Source organism: Brienomyrus brachyistius, chromosome 25, assembly GCF_023856365.1.
Source record: "Brienomyrus brachyistius isolate T26 chromosome 25, BBRACH_0.4, whole genome shotgun sequence".
Classification (NCBI taxonomy): domain Eukaryota; kingdom Metazoa; phylum Chordata; class Actinopteri; order Osteoglossiformes; family Mormyridae; genus Brienomyrus; species Brienomyrus brachyistius.
The window spans coordinates 2,011,157-2,029,371 of NC_064557.1; the positions used below are offsets into that span (position 1 = coordinate 2,011,157).

General features: G+C 45.1%; 4 protein-coding genes and 1 pseudogene across 10 annotated transcripts; all 5 read right to left on the reverse strand.

The window, feature by feature from the left end:
• Nucleotides 1-1,176: 1,176 nt before the first annotated feature.
• On the reverse strand, nt 1,177-5,122 carry LOC125720577 (enoyl-CoA hydratase, mitochondrial-like). Of its 3 annotated transcripts, none has more exons than XM_048996154.1 (2): nt 4,253-5,122; nt 1,177-1,244 (listed from the first exon to the last, which is right to left on the reverse strand). In XM_048996154.1, the coding sequence occupies exon 1, from the start codon at nt 5,120-5,122 to the stop codon at nt 4,253-4,255; it is 870 nt and encodes a 289-aa protein (XP_048852111.1). In that variant the 3' UTR covers nt 1,177-1,244. The 3 variants fall into 3 exon arrangements, with proteins under 3 accessions (XP_048852111.1, XP_048852109.1, XP_048852110.1); XM_048996152.1 differs by lacking the exon at nt 1,177-1,244 and adding an exon at nt 2,599-2,666; XM_048996153.1 differs by lacking the exon at nt 1,177-1,244 and adding an exon at nt 4,022-4,089.
• On the reverse strand, nt 1,408-2,277 carry LOC125720578 (enoyl-CoA hydratase, mitochondrial-like; annotated as a pseudogene).
• Nucleotides 1,536-6,993, reverse strand: LOC125720580 (enoyl-CoA hydratase, mitochondrial-like). 5 transcript variants are annotated; one of them, XM_048996158.1, is made up of 2 exons: nt 5,868-6,993; nt 1,536-1,609 (listed from the first exon to the last, which is right to left on the reverse strand). In XM_048996158.1, the coding sequence occupies exon 1, from the start codon at nt 6,957-6,959 to the stop codon at nt 6,141-6,143; it is 819 nt and encodes a 272-aa protein (XP_048852115.1). In that variant the 5' UTR covers nt 6,960-6,993; the 3' UTR covers nt 1,536-1,609; nt 5,868-6,140. The 5 variants fall into 5 exon arrangements, with proteins under 5 accessions (XP_048852115.1, XP_048852114.1, XP_048852116.1 ...); XM_048996157.1 differs by lacking the exon at nt 1,536-1,609 and adding an exon at nt 2,583-2,666 and having other exon boundaries at nt 5,675-6,993; XM_048996159.1 differs by lacking the exon at nt 1,536-1,609 and adding an exon at nt 4,006-4,089 and having other exon boundaries at nt 5,675-6,993.
• A 54-nt stretch (nt 6,994-7,047) lies between these two features.
• LOC125720589 (enoyl-CoA hydratase, mitochondrial-like) lies at nt 7,048-8,458 on the reverse strand. The gene has a single exon (XM_048996176.1). It carries the CDS (start codon nt 7,857-7,859, stop codon nt 7,512-7,514), a length of 348 nt encoding a protein of 115 aa, XP_048852133.1. The 5' UTR covers nt 7,860-8,458; the 3' UTR covers nt 7,048-7,511.
• Nucleotides 8,459-13,475: 5,017 nt separating this feature from the next.
• On the reverse strand, nt 13,476-16,456 carry ppp1r15a (protein phosphatase 1, regulatory subunit 15A). Its single transcript, XM_048996140.1, has 3 exons — nt 16,205-16,456; nt 14,804-15,746; nt 13,476-14,349 (listed from the first exon to the last, which is right to left on the reverse strand). Exons 2-3 carry the CDS (start codon nt 15,743-15,745, stop codon nt 14,143-14,145), a joined length of 1,149 nt encoding a protein of 382 aa, XP_048852097.1. The 5' UTR covers nt 15,746; nt 16,205-16,456; the 3' UTR covers nt 13,476-14,142.
• Nucleotides 16,457-18,215: the final 1,759 nt, after the last annotated feature.

The following is an 18,215-nucleotide window of genomic DNA, read 5'->3' on the forward strand; positions in this document are numbered from 1 at the left end:
CTTTATGGCTTCGCTTTACAGTAGTTACTGAGGGGGCTTATAAAAATACCAGCATGCAATGTGATTTTCAGTAAAATTACAGTAAAATAATATTACAAAACAATATCAATTTTTTTTGTAAAATTACAATTTTTACATTATTGTTCAGCCAGGATTTCTTCCCTATTTGTCCTTGAATGCTGCTTTCCTCTTTTTCACAAAGGCGGTCATTCCTTCCTTCCTGTCATCCGTGTTGAAGGTCGCATGAAACAGTCTTTTCTCCAGTTTCCCTCGTTCATCAAGCCATAACAGAGAGCATTCAGCGCATTGGGCCGGATCAGATGAGTTATATTATTCTTATTATTTTTATTAATGCTATACTATATACAAACATTTTACAAGCACATCTTAGGATATGGTTCACTGTGACAATATAAATGGTAGAAGAAAACTAAATCAACAACGACTGTGTTTATGTAATTATTGAGGTCTGTCTAGAATATCTTACTGTATATAAAATCCCAAAATAAATTAATTGTAGTTTCAAAAGCATTATATCAAAAGAACAAACACATTTATATCTTTTAAATTTTGCTTACAGTTCACTGGATAACAACGGAGAAGAATCTTTAAAGGTACCTCCTGCACCTTATTCGAAATAATGAAAGGCCGAGGAAACATCCAAGTAGATTGCCAGTCTATGCCATCAAACATATTATTCCAGTAAAATACTGCAACTGTCTTAGAGACAATATTACTCTGAATTATGTCTAATGCGTTTGTTGGTCGCTTCTTTGCTCAGAATAGGACACATGTTGCTTATAAACAGATCCTCAGGAACTAGATGAGGGAGAATGCAGTTTCTGCCCTTCACAACCAATGATAGCAGGAAGACTGTGTATCACGTCAAAAACCATACAATATTCTTTAGTAGAAACAAGAATATAGGGCCGGATCAAATGGATCTGTTCAGATGCACTTGTCCTAAACCACTTATCCTGAAAACGATTTGCTACAGTAAACCAGCTAACGCTTACTGAGAACCTTAATGGCTCCGCTTAGGACAATTAGCGATAACAAGTTAAGCTAATGCACCTACAAGTTAGATATACTCCTAACGTTACTACTTCTAAATAATTCAAAATCAAAAGTTCTGCACGTGTTACTTAAGAAATGAAGCAAGTGATTAATGTAGCATGAACTTTCTGAATATTGTCTCCAACGTTCCCGTCCTGCGCCTCTGCTCTTCTCCATGGTCACTGCGTCTGTTAATGGATTTACAGTAGTTACTATGGGCACTTACCGAAATACCAGCATGCAATGCGATTTCCAGTAAAATTACAGCAAAACAATATTACAATACGATAATATAGTATTTTATTCAAAAATGACATCTTTAATAGTCATAGTTCAGCCAGGATTTCTTACTTATTTGCCCTGGAACGACACCTTCCTCTTCTCCACGAATGCAGTCATTCCTTCCTTCCGATCCTCCGTGGCGAAGGTGGCATGAAACAGCCTTTTCTCCAGGCGGTTCCCCTCAGCCAGCGGTAGCTCAAAGGCTGCATTGATGGCCTCCTTAGCCATCGCAGTGATTATCTTTGAATTGGAAGCTATCTTCTCCGCACACCTGGTAGCTTCCGGTACCAGCTGCTGGACGGGGAACACGCCGCTGACGAGGCCGGCCTGCATTGCTTCCAGGGCTGACAGTCGTTTCCCCGTCAGCACCATCTCCATGGCCAGCGACTTGCCAACCGCTCTGGTGAGCCGTTGGGTTCCACCCGCGCCAGGGATGGTGCCTAACAGTATCTCCGGCTGGCCGAACTGGGCCTTCTCCCCAGCATAAATGTTGTCGCACATCATAGCAAGTTCGCATCCTCCCCCTAATGCAAAGCCGTTTACGGCAGCTATTACTGGTTTCCTTGCGGAGGAGACTCTGTTCCAGTGCGATAAAAAGTTGGCACTGTAGCATGCTGGAAATGCCCAGTTCTACATCTCTTTAATGTCTGCTCCAGCTGCGAATGCCTTTTCGCTGCCGGTGATTATGATAGCGCCAACCTGGCTGTCCCCTTCGAACCCGTCCAGGGCTTGATTTACCTCCTGCATAAGACCGTCACAGAGCGCATTGAGCGCTTTCGGCCGGTTAAGTTGTATTAAGCCGACGTTTTCCTTCACTCCCCTCTTGTTCGCCAAAATAAATTCGAAGTGAGCATCGGTGCTGTATCGCCGAGCACCAGTGAAAACGAATGAAGCGGCTTGTCTCACCGCAAACGACGCGGATCTGCAAAATATCGCCATCTCTTCTGGATAAGCGCTTCTAGAATACACCGTCACTCCAGTAAATACCTTCCATTATATTGGCGGGCTTTTGACGTCGGTGAATTCTACCACGTGACTTTCGAAGCAAAACGTCGTCATCGCTAGCTGTATCATTTTACGTGTTTAGGTTCGAAATATAGAACGTGGTTGGGCTCAAACGCTTAGGACAATTAGCGATAACAAGTTAAGCTAATGCACCTACAAGTTAGATATACTCCTAACGTTACTACTTCTAAATAATTCAAAATCAAAAGTTCTGCACGTGTTACTTAAGAAATGAAGCAAGTGATTAATGTAGCATGAACTTTCTGAATATTGTCTCCAACGTTCCCGTCCTGCGCCTCTGCTCTTCTCCATGGTCACTGCGTCTGTTAATGGATTTACAGTAGTTACTATGGGCACTTACCGAAATACCAGCATGCAATGCGATTTCCAGTAAAATTACAGCAAAACAATATTACAATACGATAATATAGTATTTTATTAAAAAAATGACATCTTTAATAGTCATAGTTCAGCCAGGATTTCTTACTTATTTGCCCTGGAACGACACCTTCCTCTTCTCCACGAATGCGGTCATTCCTTCCTTCCGATCCTCCGTGGCGGAGGTGGCATAAAACAGCCTTTTCTCCAGGCGGTTCCCCTCAGCCAGCGGTAGCTCAAAGGCTGCATTGATGGCCTCCTTAGCCATCGCAGTGATTATCTTTGAATTGGAAGCTATCTTCTCCGCACACCTGGTAGTTTCCGGTACCAGCTGCTGGACGGGGAACACGCCGCTAACGAGGCCGGCCTGCATTGCTTCCTGGGCTGACAGTCGTTTCCCCGTCAGCACCATCTCCATGGCCAGCGACTTGCCAACCGCTCTGGTGAGCCGTTGGGTTCCACCCGCGCCAGGGATGGTGCCTAACAGTATCTCCGGCTGGCCGAACTGGGCCTTCTCCCCAGCATAAATGTTGTCGCACATCATAGCAAGTTCGCATCCTCCCCCTAATGCAAAGCCGTTTACGGCAGCTATTACTGGTTTCCTTGCGGAGGAGACTCTGTTCCAGTGCGATAAAAAGTTGGCACTGTAGCATGCTGGAAATGCCCAGTTCTACATCTCTTTAATGTCTGCTCCAGCTGCGAATGCCTTTTCGCTGCCGGTGATTATGATAGCGCCAACCTGGCTGTCCCCTTCGAACCCGTCCAGGGCTTGATTTACCTCCTGCATAAGACCGTCACAGAGCGCATTGAGCGCTTTCGGCCGGTTAAGTTGTATTAAGCCGACGTTTTCCTTCACTCCCCTCTTGTTCGCCAAAATAAATTCGAAGTGAGCATCGGTGCTGTATCGCCGAGCACCAGTGAAAACGAATGAAGCGGCTTGTCTCACCGCAAACGACGCGGATCTGCAAAATATCGCCATCTCTTCTGGATAAGCGCTTCTAGAATACACCGTCACTCCAGTAAATACCTTCCATTATATTGGCGGGCTTTTGACGTCGGTGAATTCTACCACGTGACTTTCGAAGCAAAACGTCGTCATCGCTAGCTGTATCATTTTACGTGTTTAGGTTCGAAATATAGAACGTGGTTGGGCTCAAACGCTTAGGACAATTAGCGATAACAAGTTAAGCTAATGCACCTACAAGTTAGATATACTCCTAATGTTACTACTTCTAAATAATTCAAAATCAAAAGTTCTGCACGTGTTACTTAAGAAATGAAGCAAGTGATTAATGTAGCATGAACTTTCTGAATATTGTCTCCAACGTTCCCGTCCTGCGCCTCTGCTCTTCTCCATGGTCACTGCGTCTGTTAATGGATTTACAGTAGTTACTATGGGCACTTACCGAAATACCAGCATGCAATGCGATTTCCAGTAAAATTACAGCAAAACAATATTACAATACGATAATATAGTATTTTATTCAAAAATGACATCTTTAATAGTCATAGTTCAGCCAGGATTTCTTACTTATTTGCCCTGGAACGACACCTTCCTCTTCTCCACGAATGCGGTCATTCCTTCCTTCCGATCCTCCGTGGCGAAGGTGGCATGAAACAGCCTTTTCTCCAGGCGGTTCCCCTCAGCCAGCGGTAGCTCAAAGGCTGCATTGATGGCCTCCTTAGCCATCGCAGTGATTATCTTTGAATTGGAAGCTATCTTCTCCGCACACCTGGTAGCTTCCGGTACCAGCTGCTGGACGGGGAACACGCCGCTGACGAGGCCGGCCTGCATTGCTTCCTGGGCTGACAGTCGTTTCCCCGTCAGCACCATCTCCATGGCCAGCGACTTGCCAACCGCTCTGGTGAGCCGTTGGGTTCCACCCGCGCCAGGGATGGTGCCTAACAGTATCTCCGGCTGGCCGAACTGGGCCTTCTCCCCAGCATAAATGTTGTCGCACATCATAGCAAGTTCGCATCCTCCCCCTAATGCAAAGCCGTTTACGGCAGCTATTACTGGTTTCCTTGCGGAGGAGACTCTGTTCCAGTGCGATAAAAAGTTGGCACTGTAGCATGCTGGAAATGCCCAGTTCTGCATCTCTTTAATGTCTGCTCCAGCTGCGAATGCCTTTTCGCTGCCGGTGATTACGATAGCGCCAACCTGGCTGTCCCCTTCGAACCCGTCCAGGGCTTGATTTACTTCCTGCATAAGACCGTCACAGAGCGCATTGAGCGCTTTCGGCCGGTTAAGTTGTATTAAGCCGACGTTTTCCTTCACTCCCCTCTTGTTCGCCAAAATAAATTCAAAGTGAGCATCGGTGCTGTATCGCCGAGCACCAGTGAAAACGAATGAAGCGGCTTGTCTCACCGCAAACGACGCGGATCTGCAAAATATCGCCATCTCTTCTGGATAAGCGCTTCTAGAATACACCGTCGCTCCAGTAAATACCTTCCATTATATTGGCGGGCTTTTGACGTCGGTGAATTCTACCACGTGACTTTCGAAGCAAAACGTCGTCATCGCTAGCTGTATCATTTTACGTGTTTAGGTTCGAAATATAGAACGTGGTTGGGCTCAAACGCTTAGGACAATTAGAGATAACAAGTTAAGCTAATGCACCTACAAGTTAGATATACTCCTAACGTTACTACTTCTAAATAATTCAAAATCAAAAGTTCTGCACGTGTTACTTAAGAAATGAAGCAAGTGATTAATGTAGCATGAACTTTCTGAATATTGTCTCCAACGTTCCCGTCCTGCGCCTCTGCTCTTCTCCATGGTCACTGCCTCTGTTAATGGATTTACAGTAGTTACTATGGGCACTTACCGAAATACCAGCATGCAATGCGATTTCCAGTAAAATTACAGCAAAACAATATTACAATACGATAATATAGTATTTTATTCAAAAATGACATCTTTAATAGTCATAGTTCAGCCAGGATTTCTTACTTATTTGCCCTGGAACGACACCTTCCTCTTCCCCACGAATGCGGTCATTCCCACCTTACGATCCTCCGTGGCGTAAAATAGCCATTTCTCCAGGTGGTTCCCCTCAGCCAGCGGTAGCTCAAAGGCTGCGTTGATGGCTTCCTTAGCCATCACAGTGATAATCTTTGAGTTGGAAGCTATCTTCTCCCCACACCTGATAGCTTCCGGTACCAGCTGCTGGACGGGGAACACACCGCTGACGAGGCCGGCCTGCATTGCTTCATGAGCTCATAGCCGTTTCCCCGTCAGCACCATGTCTATAGCTAGGGATTTCCCAACTGCTCTGGTGAGCCGTTGGGTTCCACCTGCTCCAGGGATGGTGCCAAAGAGAATCTCCAGCTGCACGAACTGTGCCTTCTCTCCAGCATAAATAATATCACACATCATGGCGAGCTCGCACCCTCCCCCGAGTACATACCCATTCACTTCAGCTATGAGCTTGTGTGGCTAAGGTGGCGTGAAACAGTCTTTTCTCCAGGCGGTTCCCCTCAACCAGCGGTAGCTCAAAGGCTGCATTGATGGCCTCCTTAGCCATCGCAGTGATTATCTTTGAATTGGAAGCTATCTTCTCCGCACACCTGGTAGTTTCCGGTACCAGCTGCTGGACGGGGAACACGCCGCTGACGAGGCCGGCCTGCATTGCTTCCTGGGCTGACAGTCGTTTCCCCGTCAGCACCATCTCCATGGCCAGCGACTTGCCAACCGCTCTGGTGAGCCGTTGGGTTCCACCCGCGCCAGGGATGGTGCCTAACAGTATCTCCGGCTGGCCGAACTGGGCCTTCTCCCCAGCATAAATGTTGTCGCACATCATAGCAAGTTCGCATCCTCCCCCTAATGCAAAGCCGTTTACGGCAGCTATTACTGGTTTCCTTGCGGAGGAGACTCTGTTCCAGTGCGATAAAAAGTTGGCACTGTAGCATGCTGGAAATGCCCAGTTCTGCATCTCTTTAATGTCTGCTCCAGCTGCGAATGCCTTTTCGCTGCCGGTGATTACGATAGCGCCAACCTGGCTGTCCCCTTCGAACCCGTCCAGGGCTTGATTTACCTCCTGCATAAGACCGTCACAGAGCGCATTGAGCGCTTTCGGCCGGTTAAGTTGTATTAAGCTGACATTTTCCTTCACTCCCCTCTTGTTCGCCAAAATAAATTCGAAGTGAGCATCGGTGCTGTATCGCCGAGCACCAGTGAAAACGAATGAAGCGGCTTGTCTCACCGCAAACGACGCGGATCTGCAAAATATCGCCATCTCTTCTGGATAAGCGCTTCTAGAATACACCGTCACTCCAGTAAATACCTTCCATTACATTGGCGGGCTTTTGACGTCGGTGAATTCTACCACGTGACTTTCGAAGCAAAACGTCGTCATCGCTAGCTGTATCATTTTACGTGTTTAGGTTCGAAATATAGAACGTGGTTGGGCTCAAACGCTTAGGACAATTAGAGATAACAAGTTAAGCTAATGCACCTACAAGTTAGATATACTCCTAATGTTACTACTTCTAAATAATTCAAAATCAAAAGTTCTGCACGTGTTACGTAAGAAATGAAGCAAGTGATTAATGTAGCATGAACTTTCTGAATATTGTCTCCAACGTTCCCGTCCTGCGCCTCTGCTCTTCTCCATGGTCACTGCGTCTGTTAATGGATTTACAGTAGTTACTATGGGCACTTACTGAAATACCAGCATGCAATGCGATTTCCAGTAAAATTACAGCAAAACAATATTACAATACGATAATATAGTATTTTATTCAAAAATGACATCTTTAATAGTCATAGTTCAGCCAGGATTTCTTACTTATTTGCCCTGGAACGACACCTTCCTCTTCTCCACGAATGCGGTCATTCCTTCCTTCCGATCCTCCGTGGCGAAGGTGGCATGAAACAGCCTTTTCTCCAGGCGGTTCCCCTCAGCCAGCAGTAGCTCAAAGGCTGCATTGATGGCCTCCTTAGCCATCGCAGTGATTATCTTTGAATTGGAAGCTATCCTCTCCCCACACCTGATAGTATCTGTCACCAGGTGGTCTACGGGGAACACGCTGCTTACGAGGCCGGCCTGCTTTGCTTCTTGAGCAGACAGCCATTTCCTCATTAGTATCTCCATGGCCAGGGACTTGAACGGAGTGTGAGGATGACTCAGGATCATGTCCGGTATAGATCAGTAGAACTGGCAAACCGGTGGAATCAGAGACACATTGACAATCCTGGACTGGAGGCAGGCCAGATGGTATACTTGCGTAACCATGTACCGGGGCGCAACAAGATCCAAGACCTCTGGAACCTTGTTTCAGGTGGTGCAAAGACCTGGAACAGTGTACACTGTAGCCCCTGTAGGTAGAGATGGACCAGCTCATCAGGTTCACCGCGCCGAGCTGAGGACAGTTCCCGAGGGGTTGTAACCAGGAGTCAAGGTGGTTTCCCCCTCTGCGGAGCAAGCAGATGTGACTGTCAACCCTGAAATCCTAGAGGGCGGCGCCGAGGTAGAAGTGGTCGGTCTGCATTCGGATGAGCCTCAGGATGCCTATCATTCGCCTCTCCCCGGGCTCCTGCTGAAGTTGACACCACACCGGGGAACATGACCAAATCTGTGAGATGTTGGTCCACAGCTACAGCAGGCCAGCATTCCAACCCCTACCGGCTTCCCCGAGCAGTTGCCATTAGGACGGAAGAAGGGGTGCGACCAGGCAGTGAAGGCTAATGTGTTCAGCTGGGCTGCATCGTCGGGCTGCGGATTCATTTGGAAAGGGTGGATTGTAGCCTGTGGGTCTGGTTTGGATTGGGGTCTTGTAGTGACATTTTGCTGTCTCTCTTGGTTTTCTCTCTCCACCTCCCCTTGGGCTAATTTATGCAGTCTTGCTCTTGTCATGTCAGGATAGTATGATTGGCCTGTTTGTATTTTTACCGTGTCCATGTTGCATTAAGGTTGTTTTAGAACATTACACTGCAGTCTGGGGTAACCTGTTGCATGTATTGTGTGTCCAGGCTGTTTTAAACTGTTTATATACTACCCAATTGGGAGTTAAGTGTTGATTTATTCAGCATGCTGGTTCATATGCTATCTGATAAATTTGCATTCACTCGGCTAATGACTACATGTTTGTTGTTGCTAGTAGGTTGCTGTTAAACTCTAGTATTTTGAAACATGTCAACTCATAAGCTAGCTGCTAAATAACCTATAGACTAATTAACAAGAACATGCTATACTGGAGTACAGTAAAGCCTGATTTATTTTTAGCTTTAATCCTCTGTGCTAGCTATGAAATAAAAATGTATCAGGCTGCTCTTTTTTTATGACTCTTACCAAACATTAGCCTTAGCTAGTTGGTCACTAGCCATTTAGCTAATGGTTCTTAATAGTGTAACAGTCAATTGAACACAATCACTTGTTTGTCTAGTCATTTAGCCCCCCTCTTTATCGTTAATCAACCTGGGTGCTGGTTGTGCAGGGTAGCCTAATGTGTTTGAGGGGGAATTACACTGGAAAGCTGGGTTCCCTAGCCTTGTTTTTTTTTGTTAACGATTGAAAGTCTTGCAGTGCTACATAGTGTGAAGCTCTTTTGTCCTTATCACTTAAGGTACCTGAGTCTTGTGAGGGTATTGAATTGAAGTGTATATTAGGATAAGTGTGCGTGCACCGTCACTTGTGGTATGGAAACCATGTGTCTACTCTCCCTTGGTTCAACAGGCCTCTGTCCCAATGCCTTGGTGATTTTGTTTTTTCTCTCCCTTTTTTGTTTGATGTTTCCTGTCCCTTCCCCAACATAAAGGAATATTTATTAATAAAGATTGTAATTTTGTATTTTTCTAAAACTTCCATTTGTACATCTTATTAGAGCATTGGTACCTTTGCTCTGGCACTCTTAGTAATTAGTGTATTGCATGGGGTGCCACATATGCAATATACAACAAACATCTAACATCAAGAATCACAAACACACACACAATATTCACAATCAACGAACCACTGGGGACCTGAACACAACTGAAGGTGGGACTTAAATACTGAAACTAAAACTGGGTAACAAGACTAACACAGGACAGGTGAGAGTAATTAACAAGGACTGGGAAAACAGATCACAGGTGAAACTAATTAACTAGAACAAGAAACTCAAACTAGAAACAGAATCTAACAAGGGGGAAAACTGACAGCTAAAAACACAATCAAGAGCAAAAACCAAAATTGAATACAGATGAAAAACCCAGGGACTAGCTGCATGCTCGACACATTGAGCCATGTGGCCAACAGGGAACATGGGGAAACTCAAAGACTGACAACACGAGGGACGGGATGACCAGCAATGCCTCCTGGCCAAACGGGAAAGGGACAAAGGGTGGAACAATCGGGGCTGATCCTGACACTCTTGGTTTAAATCTCACCTCTTAGACTGCTATCAGTATGTGAATTTAAATAGGCTACGTTCACACTGTCAGCCACATCGTTCAATTCAGATTTTTTGCTCAGATCGGATTTGTCTATCTTGATGGTTCACATTCATAACTACAAGTGATCTGTATCTGACTGCAATGCGAACGCATCAGTCCTCCGAAACGTCACGCATGCGCACATTGATACGTTTTTACATGGGTCAACTGCGTCACCAACAACAAAAAATGTCATATCTGTGGGACGACTCATGGCATTAAAAATGGAGGCGTTAGTACAGTAGCTCACGCATGTATCGCACTTTGCTCTGGAGGACGACAAACAGTGAATCAGCTGTACATGAGCAGGTTGAAATGGAGGAAGGCGGCTAGCTTTTTCTGTTTTTACAGTTATTGCTGGAACTGCTGCACCAAGAGATGTGTGGGTACGAGCCTGCCAGTGCAGGCTGATGATGTCAGCGCATACGTATAAGCAAAAAGCCACATGAATTCCAATCTGAGCGTTCACATTCAGGTCACATGGCCGCGAATCGGATACGTATCCGATTTAGTACCACATATGAAAGTGACACAAATCCGATTTGAAAATATCAGATTTGCGTGTCCACACAGCCCTGAAAAGATCAGATCTGAGTCACATTAAGGAAAAAATCCAATTTGAGTCACTTCAGCATGGCAGTGTGAACGTAGCCATAGTGATTCCTCAAAACATGTTAAGGTCGGGGGGCGGCATGGTGGTGCAGTGGTTAGCACTGTTGCCTCACCCCACTGGGACCTGGGTTTGAGTCTCCACCTGGGTTATGTGCGTGTGGAGTTTGCATGTTCTCCCCATGTCGGTGTGGAGTTTCCTCCGGGTACTCTGGTTTCCCCCCACAGTCCCAAAAACATGCTGAGGCTAATTGGAGTTGCTAAATTTGATTAGAACACATGACAGAGGGGTTTAATGACCACCCACTTAGCTCTTGTATTTATATTTAGGATATTGTATTTATATTACATATGTTCCCACAAGAGGGCACCATTGTGATAAATTCATAATAATGAAAAAGCAGCCCTTTAGTTAAACAAGGAGACACTTGTCTTTGTTTAAATGTGTAAGGTGATATTTTGTGAATAAGGTAATACGAATTGGTAATAGTATTGTGAGATGTCTGATTTTTGTACGAATTTTCTCACACCCTTAAGTCACCCATATGTGTTGTGATATGATACGTCTGCCAAATACCGTAAATGTAAATATGAGGAATAAAGCCTGAAGCAACATGAAGTAGCAGAGCAACCAGCAGGATCCATCTCTGGACGTGCGGCTGGCAAATGCCCCGCCCACAAGAGGACACGCATCGACCTTTCCGTTGAATCTCACCTGCAGTAACCAAGGGGAGGCATTACATGAGGCTTGGGTCACACAAAGAGCGCAACAGAAAAGCAGCTGCATACATCAGGTTTGCTTCATTCCTACGAACACGTTACTGAAGATGTCTTCCAACCCAACAAGAATAAGTGTCCTTGTGGGATTAGAACACAATCGGGGACAGCCAGAGGCACTCGGAGACGTAGATGGTAGACAGGAAGGACAGCGCCGTCTATCCTCCTCGTACATCAGCTTCATAGCCAAACCCACTGAATCAGTCATTAGCCTCCAAATCCGTTCGTTATATTATTGCCACGCTGTTGCAGGTACCCCCAGTGCTGGGTGATGCAAGCAAACTGCAAAGGCTGCAAAAAAAAAAAAAACATCAGAACAGCAGCACCCCCCCAACTCTATGCTCTGCAATACTTTTTTGTGACCTTCAGTGGGCATTTTCTCCTGTGGAGGGCGCTGCTATCCCTCTTCATCACACAGATCTTACGATACGCTTGATAAGTACAGTTCCGCATTTCCTTAATGTCTGCACCCACTCCGAAAGCTTTCTCCCAGCCGGTGATGACTACAGCCCCACCCTGGCTGTCCCCAATTTAGCAAGTCCAATCAGCCTCAGCAAACTACAAAACAGATACAAATGAAACACTAGGGAACATCTACGAAAAATCAAAAATAGAAGAGGTCCATGTTTTTGGACTGTGGGGGGAAACCGGAGTACCCGGAGGAAACCCCACGACAACATGGGGAGAACATGCGAACTCCACACACATGTAACCCAGATGGAGACTCGAACCCAGAGATGTGAGGCAACAGTGCTAACCACTGCACCACCATGCCACCCCCTACAAAATACAACAAACTCTATATATAATATATACCCTATATAATGTAGCCTATTTACTATGCACTCCCTCACCAGTTCCTACATATACACTACCAATTTACGGTCTGTGACTTTCATATTTTTTCATTTTTTACCATAGCCATTTTTAGAATACAGTACAGAATATCCTGCCTCATGTTGTGATGATGTAATTCAGCGCGAGTACCAATTTTAATGCCAATGGAAAACCCAGTTCCATCCCTCCATCCATCAGGTTTTTGAAACCACTTGTCTTATTCAGGGTTGCGGGGAGTCCAGAGCCTAGCCTGGAGGCTACGTGCACAAAGCGGGGAACAACCCAGGAAGAAGCGCCAACAATAGAAAACGTAACGTGTGGTATGGTGCAGGAGAACATGTCCAAGGCTTTGGGGATATAGGGGGGCACTGGGGTAGGACCATAAACTTCAACCCATTTCAATATATATAAAATGCACAGTTATATAAGAAAGACACGTTTAAGTTTAAGAAATAGGAAGATTTCGACACTCATCGCCTCGGCTCAAATAATGGTCCTGCCTTACCTCTGGATGCGAAGGTCAGATTCATTCCGAACCATAATAATACCAAACAGTAAATACATTTTTCTGTAGTTTAACTTTGTTGTGCTGTTCTTATTGTATTTTCTATTTGTCCCTCCAGTCTCTGGAGCTGACGAAGTGTGCATTTTACTGGCATGTTTACTTGTACAACTGTACATTTCCTTCGTCGTCTTTAATAAAGCCTTTCTATATTCACACTATTGCTAGGTGAAAAAGAAAAATCACGTAACAGATGAACAAACACTGACCTGTGCTTTAATACACCAAACACATTCCTCCCCACCCAACAGTTAGTAACACTAGTTAGGAACAATCAAAGCCCTTCTTTGTTCCAGGAAACTGACACACAGCTCTAGCATTTCCTCCACTCAGACTGGAGACACTGGTTTTGTTCTGGAGTGCGGCAGCTGAGCAGTACTTTCAGGGCGAGATGGCAAATAGCTTTCAAGTTTGATGGGGAGTGTAAACATCTGGCCTGGATGCCTGCACTACCTAAAACAGGATTGCTGCAGTCAGTAGGAAACTGTACTTTGACAAGCACCAAACTGAAATGTCACCCAGCAATCAAAACAATTAACACACAAATCAAGCATATACATCAACTGGGCCTTTATTTCAGAAAAGGTATAATAAAAAAAATAAATCACAACTAACAGATACTATCTTAGTAGTGTAAGAAAGCAATACAGGAGGTATGCAAAAGTTTGGGCACCCCAAGAAATTTCAGCTCTCAAAACTTTCACTAAGGTCTCAGACCTTAATAAGCCTATGCTCAAAGCCCTGAAAGGAGGGCGATGCAAATCAAAGCGTTATAAATACTGAGAATTACACAGGAGTGGTGGCACACTTCTAACGTGCAGCGACAGCTTCTTGGAAGTGTCATCAAAAGATATCTTTTCTTGCTACCTCACCACAAAATTCAGCGTCCGATGTTAGCAAGTGAATATCCAAGAAAGCATGATGCATTCTGGAACCAAGTAACACAAAGTGTCACTTCAGGCCATTTTGCTTTGGTTGTCTTGAAGCAGAACCAAAAGTAAACAAAATTAAAAAGTAATCTTGCTTTAAATATTTAAGATATGCTGACTAACGTTATGCCTTTTGGAAATCATGTCATGTTTTACTTGCTTAGCTCCACATTAAAACTTTGCTCAGGAGTGCCCAAATTTTTGCATGCCGCCATACATTGTGATAATGATGTTACTGTATTTGTACAGGTGTGTTGCGATGTGTGTCCTGCCACTTCAAGCTTTATTCCTTATCACACCATCTGTAGCCTCTCCCAAACTGCTGCTCTGTGCTGGGGGAGCAGGACAGGCCCAATGACATCACTGGCTGCCTCCACCCTCCTCCGGAACCGGTCTCTGTCTCTGGCCATCTGCAGCCAGCAGGATCCATCACGGGAAACACGGCTGGCAAACGCCCAGGCCACAAGAGGGCGCACTTCTACCTTCTCGCTGAATCTCACCTGCAACAACAGAAGGGAGGTGTTAAACGAAACCCGGGGTGTCACACAAAGAGCGCAACACATAACCAACCACACACACACATCCGAGCTGTTCACTGCATCTGTATTAATGCATTACTGAAGATTTCAAACCCAACAAGAATATGTCTCCCTGTGGGACTGGAACACAGAGACTGCCAGAGGCACTTGGGTCTCCAGTGACATCACCCAAATTACATCCATTAATATGGGAGACAAAAAGGGAAGCTCCGACTTTCCTCCTCGTACATCAGCTGTGAATCAGTCACCAGCCACCATAACTGCTCGCTGTGTTATTGCTACACTGTTGCAGGTACTCCCAGTGTTGGGTGATGCAAGCAAACTGCAAAGACTGGGAGGACAAAAAAAAAAAAAACCACCATACCACTCAAACTTGGAGAAGCAGCAATTCCCATAACACCACGCCCCACAATACCTTCTTGTGACCCGTAGTGGGCATCTCCTCCTGCAGAGGGCGCCGCTCTTCCTCTTCATCACTGAGAACTTCCACCTGCATCCCTCTGACTTTTGGAGTGCAACCCTCTGGCGGACAAGTGGCCTGAGACTTTACCACAGAAGAGAAACTGAGCAGACTGTATGGGTCATCAGTGCGGAAGAAGGATTCCCAGAGCTGAGCATTCTCAGAGTTGTTGTCGTCATCATCATCGTCGTCATCAGACCAGCTTGAATCACTGTCCCAGCCCGGCCCCTCCGAGGACACACTGGATTTCCCAGGATCAGCTTCATGGGCCTCCTCAAACAGGAAATTCCTCCCATCAGAAGAGACTTCACAGGAGTCCCATTCCAGCCACTCAGACAGGTCAACATCCTGCTCACTTCCTTCATACCCCTCAGGGAAGGCAGCCTCATCTGAGGAACTCACACACTCATCTTCCCCCAAAGTCTTCTCATCCAGCGCATACACCATACTGCCCCCCTGCCCAGCCAGCTGAGGGGTCCACATCCAGCCATGGATAGTGGACCCCTGGTCTTGCACCCAACACTCCTCCATGTGATCTTCAAGGACTCCAAATCCCAGAGTAGCCGTATCTATGGGAGCATCCGTCACAGCGTCCATAATGATCGGCAGTGGGTACGCCTCAGGCCGCAGGGCCTTCACCGCAGCTATGCAGCGACTCATGATTTTGAATAGCGCGGCCCTCAGGTGGCGGAAGGCCTTGTGAAACACCTGGAACATTCTCATCCGCGCCGGCCAGTCGGCTTCCAGGCCTTTTTTCGGACGGGGCATCCTTGGCAGGACGATGGTAGACAATGGTGTAGGCCGTTCACTCATACTGACCCCCCGCATGTCACGTGCCACGGAGAACATATGGGGCGATGGATATTGGGAGTGAAAGGGGGCCATATCCACACACATCCTGGGGAAGAAAAACCACGGTAACCAATAAGCCAATCCAAAAACGTCCGAAACAGGATAAATGGTACTCCATCAATAGACCAAGGCTGTAGTAATTAAATCTTAACCAAAATGAGCACGATAAAAAAATCATAAAGGAACCTATACGGATGTGGTAAAAATCCGTCGCAAATCGAACATTTCGCAATATTACGAGCTCCCATAATACTACGTCGCCCATAAAGTGTATTATAGACAATTGGCAAACGAAAAACACATATATACGATAATATTAACATTGACGACACGTTATCGGCGTAGTCTCTAAATATCACCGCCGACATTTAAAGACACTTAAATTAACAGACAGCGTTTTTATTTACCAGCTTACGTCGGACTATTCTATAATACTCACATATCTATTAGACAATAAATCGCAAATGCAGTTTAATTAAATAACCGAGTTAAAATAAAGCTCACCTTTTTGATTCCGTATCTCAGCCAGTCGCCTGAAAATCACTCCAGCGAAGATTAGGTGACCTTCGGTTGAAAATACTTTCCTTTTCGGCACCAAACCGTAACCTTGTCAGAGGAAAAACGTCTGCACTTGGTTTTCTAAAAGAATAACCCATTTTCTTGGCGGAAAACAGCGAAATAAACGAGTCACGAAACAAACAAGTGCTATTCTCTTCTTCTTAATCGGCGGATCTGCACACGGCACGTTGGGCTTTCCTTTATAAAACCGGACGGCGGCAGCTGCAAGTGGGTGGGGGGGACCGAGGATTTCGGCCAATCATACAGCGTCACTTTCGATACGTACCGACGTCACATCGAAAGTACGTGCATTACGTGTATGGGATAGCTGAGTGACTGGCGGACTCGGAGACGGAATTTCTTCTGTGTTTTGGTTGCGAAACGTGGGCGCAATAGCAGCAGTCACTACAGGATCTGACTACGGTACATGAAAAGGAATTTGAAATCTGTATACAAAATGTTTTTACATCACTGAATAAAAAAGATATTAAACGTTTTAAATCTGCAGAGAATTTAAGATTTTTTTATATAAGCCTCCATTTAGATACATAGCATTTGCCCTTTCTTTCTTTCTTTCTTTTTGTTTTTACATACAATGTTCAAGAAAGATGATTAAAAACAACTACGGGACGTGAGTCAAGCGTGGATTTGACTCGCGCATTTAAACTATTAAATTATTCAAGTAATAAAGGACTTTAGACCTTTAAGTCTGCCAAACGTGCACCCTTACCAATTATATAAAGTTAAGGCCCATGTCATGTATTTGCATAAATTTTCATAAAATAGCTGATTACATTTCATTGTCTTTATTGACACTGGCAAAGCGCCTCACGGGAACTGGGGCTTTTTCCAATATGGGGGATTAACAAAGCCTTCTCTCATATCCCAGTCAGGCTGAGCAAAACCAAAAGCCCAAATTGCAGATAATATGGTTCTGAAATGATCGATGCACAATATATCTCTCAGAAGTCATCCATCTCTGTTGTCGACTGGGGGCGGGGGGGGGGTTATCTTCCATGTTCGCTAAAGTGTATCTCTCTCCCTTTATTGTACATATGTTCTGGGGGAGAACACATGCCACCATGATGTCACATGCCCTTGTTGGAGTTACCCTGGGACCAGGCGCGTACTGAAACTGACCGCTGAGGATCATTTAGTCATCTCGACCCTATAGATCTGGTTCTGCAGACAATCGATACCAGGGGCAAATAGGCAAGAAAAATGTGAAAAAATACAGTACAAGACAAACACTAAAGTCCATCAACAAAAAAACATTAGTCCTTGGATGAATTAAAGGTGACACGCATGAATTAAGAATTATTAAGCCTTTATTGTGTATAAGGTTTTGAAAAAATATTTGCCTTAAAAAGTTATTTTTTTTTTACAATAATGTTAGGCATTTCATGTATTTATTAAAAAATTGAAAAAATAGTAATGCATGTGGACAAAAAAATGTCCTTCACCTTTGTATTCATCCAAAAAAGGCTCTTGCTCTGCTCAGGATAAAGGGCTGTCATTTTACATAGCTTATCATGTACTTGCAGATTCGCATGGTTTTGGGCGTCGTTATATGCAGCCTAGTCAGTGTCCACGGGAAGGTGGCCAAATCTTGCATGATTTAATCTATTTTGACTAGTCTAATTCTCCAATGGCTTTAAATAACTGAAATAGCCAGATACCCAAATCCACAACTGGACAATTCCAGATGAATTCTTTGATCTTGAACGTTTTATTTCACGTACGAAGAATACCCACCCCCCACCCCTCCCCAGCGGGGTATTTCCAGAAAGCAAGTTTAGCGTGGAATCCCTAGTTAAAAGCAGTGACCTTGCTTTGAATCTGAGTAACGGCGTTATGGTGTTTTTGGAGCGGTGTGTTTTTCAGCAGGTTATGAAGCTGTGTGTGTGATCGGAAGCTGACCAGTTCAAATCCCATGGTCAGCAGAGTGATATCACTC

What these genes read in the sequence shown, in the direction of transcription:
- LOC125720589 (XM_048996176.1), bottom strand. Translation starts at nt 7,859, where the DNA reads ATGATCCTGAGTCATCCTCACACTCCGTTCAAGTCCCTGGCCATGGAG.
- ppp1r15a (XM_048996140.1), bottom strand. Translation starts at nt 15,745, where the DNA reads ATGTGTGTGGATATGGCCCCCTTTCACTCCCAATATCCATCGCCCCAT. An exon ending in CCACTACGGGTCACAAGAAG is followed by an intron (nt 14,350 to 14,803) that starts GTATTGTGGGGC and finishes CTGTTGTTGCAG; the next exon opens with GTGAGATTCAGCGAGAAGGT.
- LOC125720577 (XM_048996154.1), bottom strand. Translation starts at nt 5,122, where the DNA reads ATGGCGATATTTTGCAGATCCGCGTCGTTTGCGGTGAGACAAGCCGCT.
- LOC125720580 (XM_048996158.1), bottom strand. Translation starts at nt 6,959, where the DNA reads ATGGCGATATTTTGCAGATCCGCGTCGTTTGCGGTGAGACAAGCCGCT.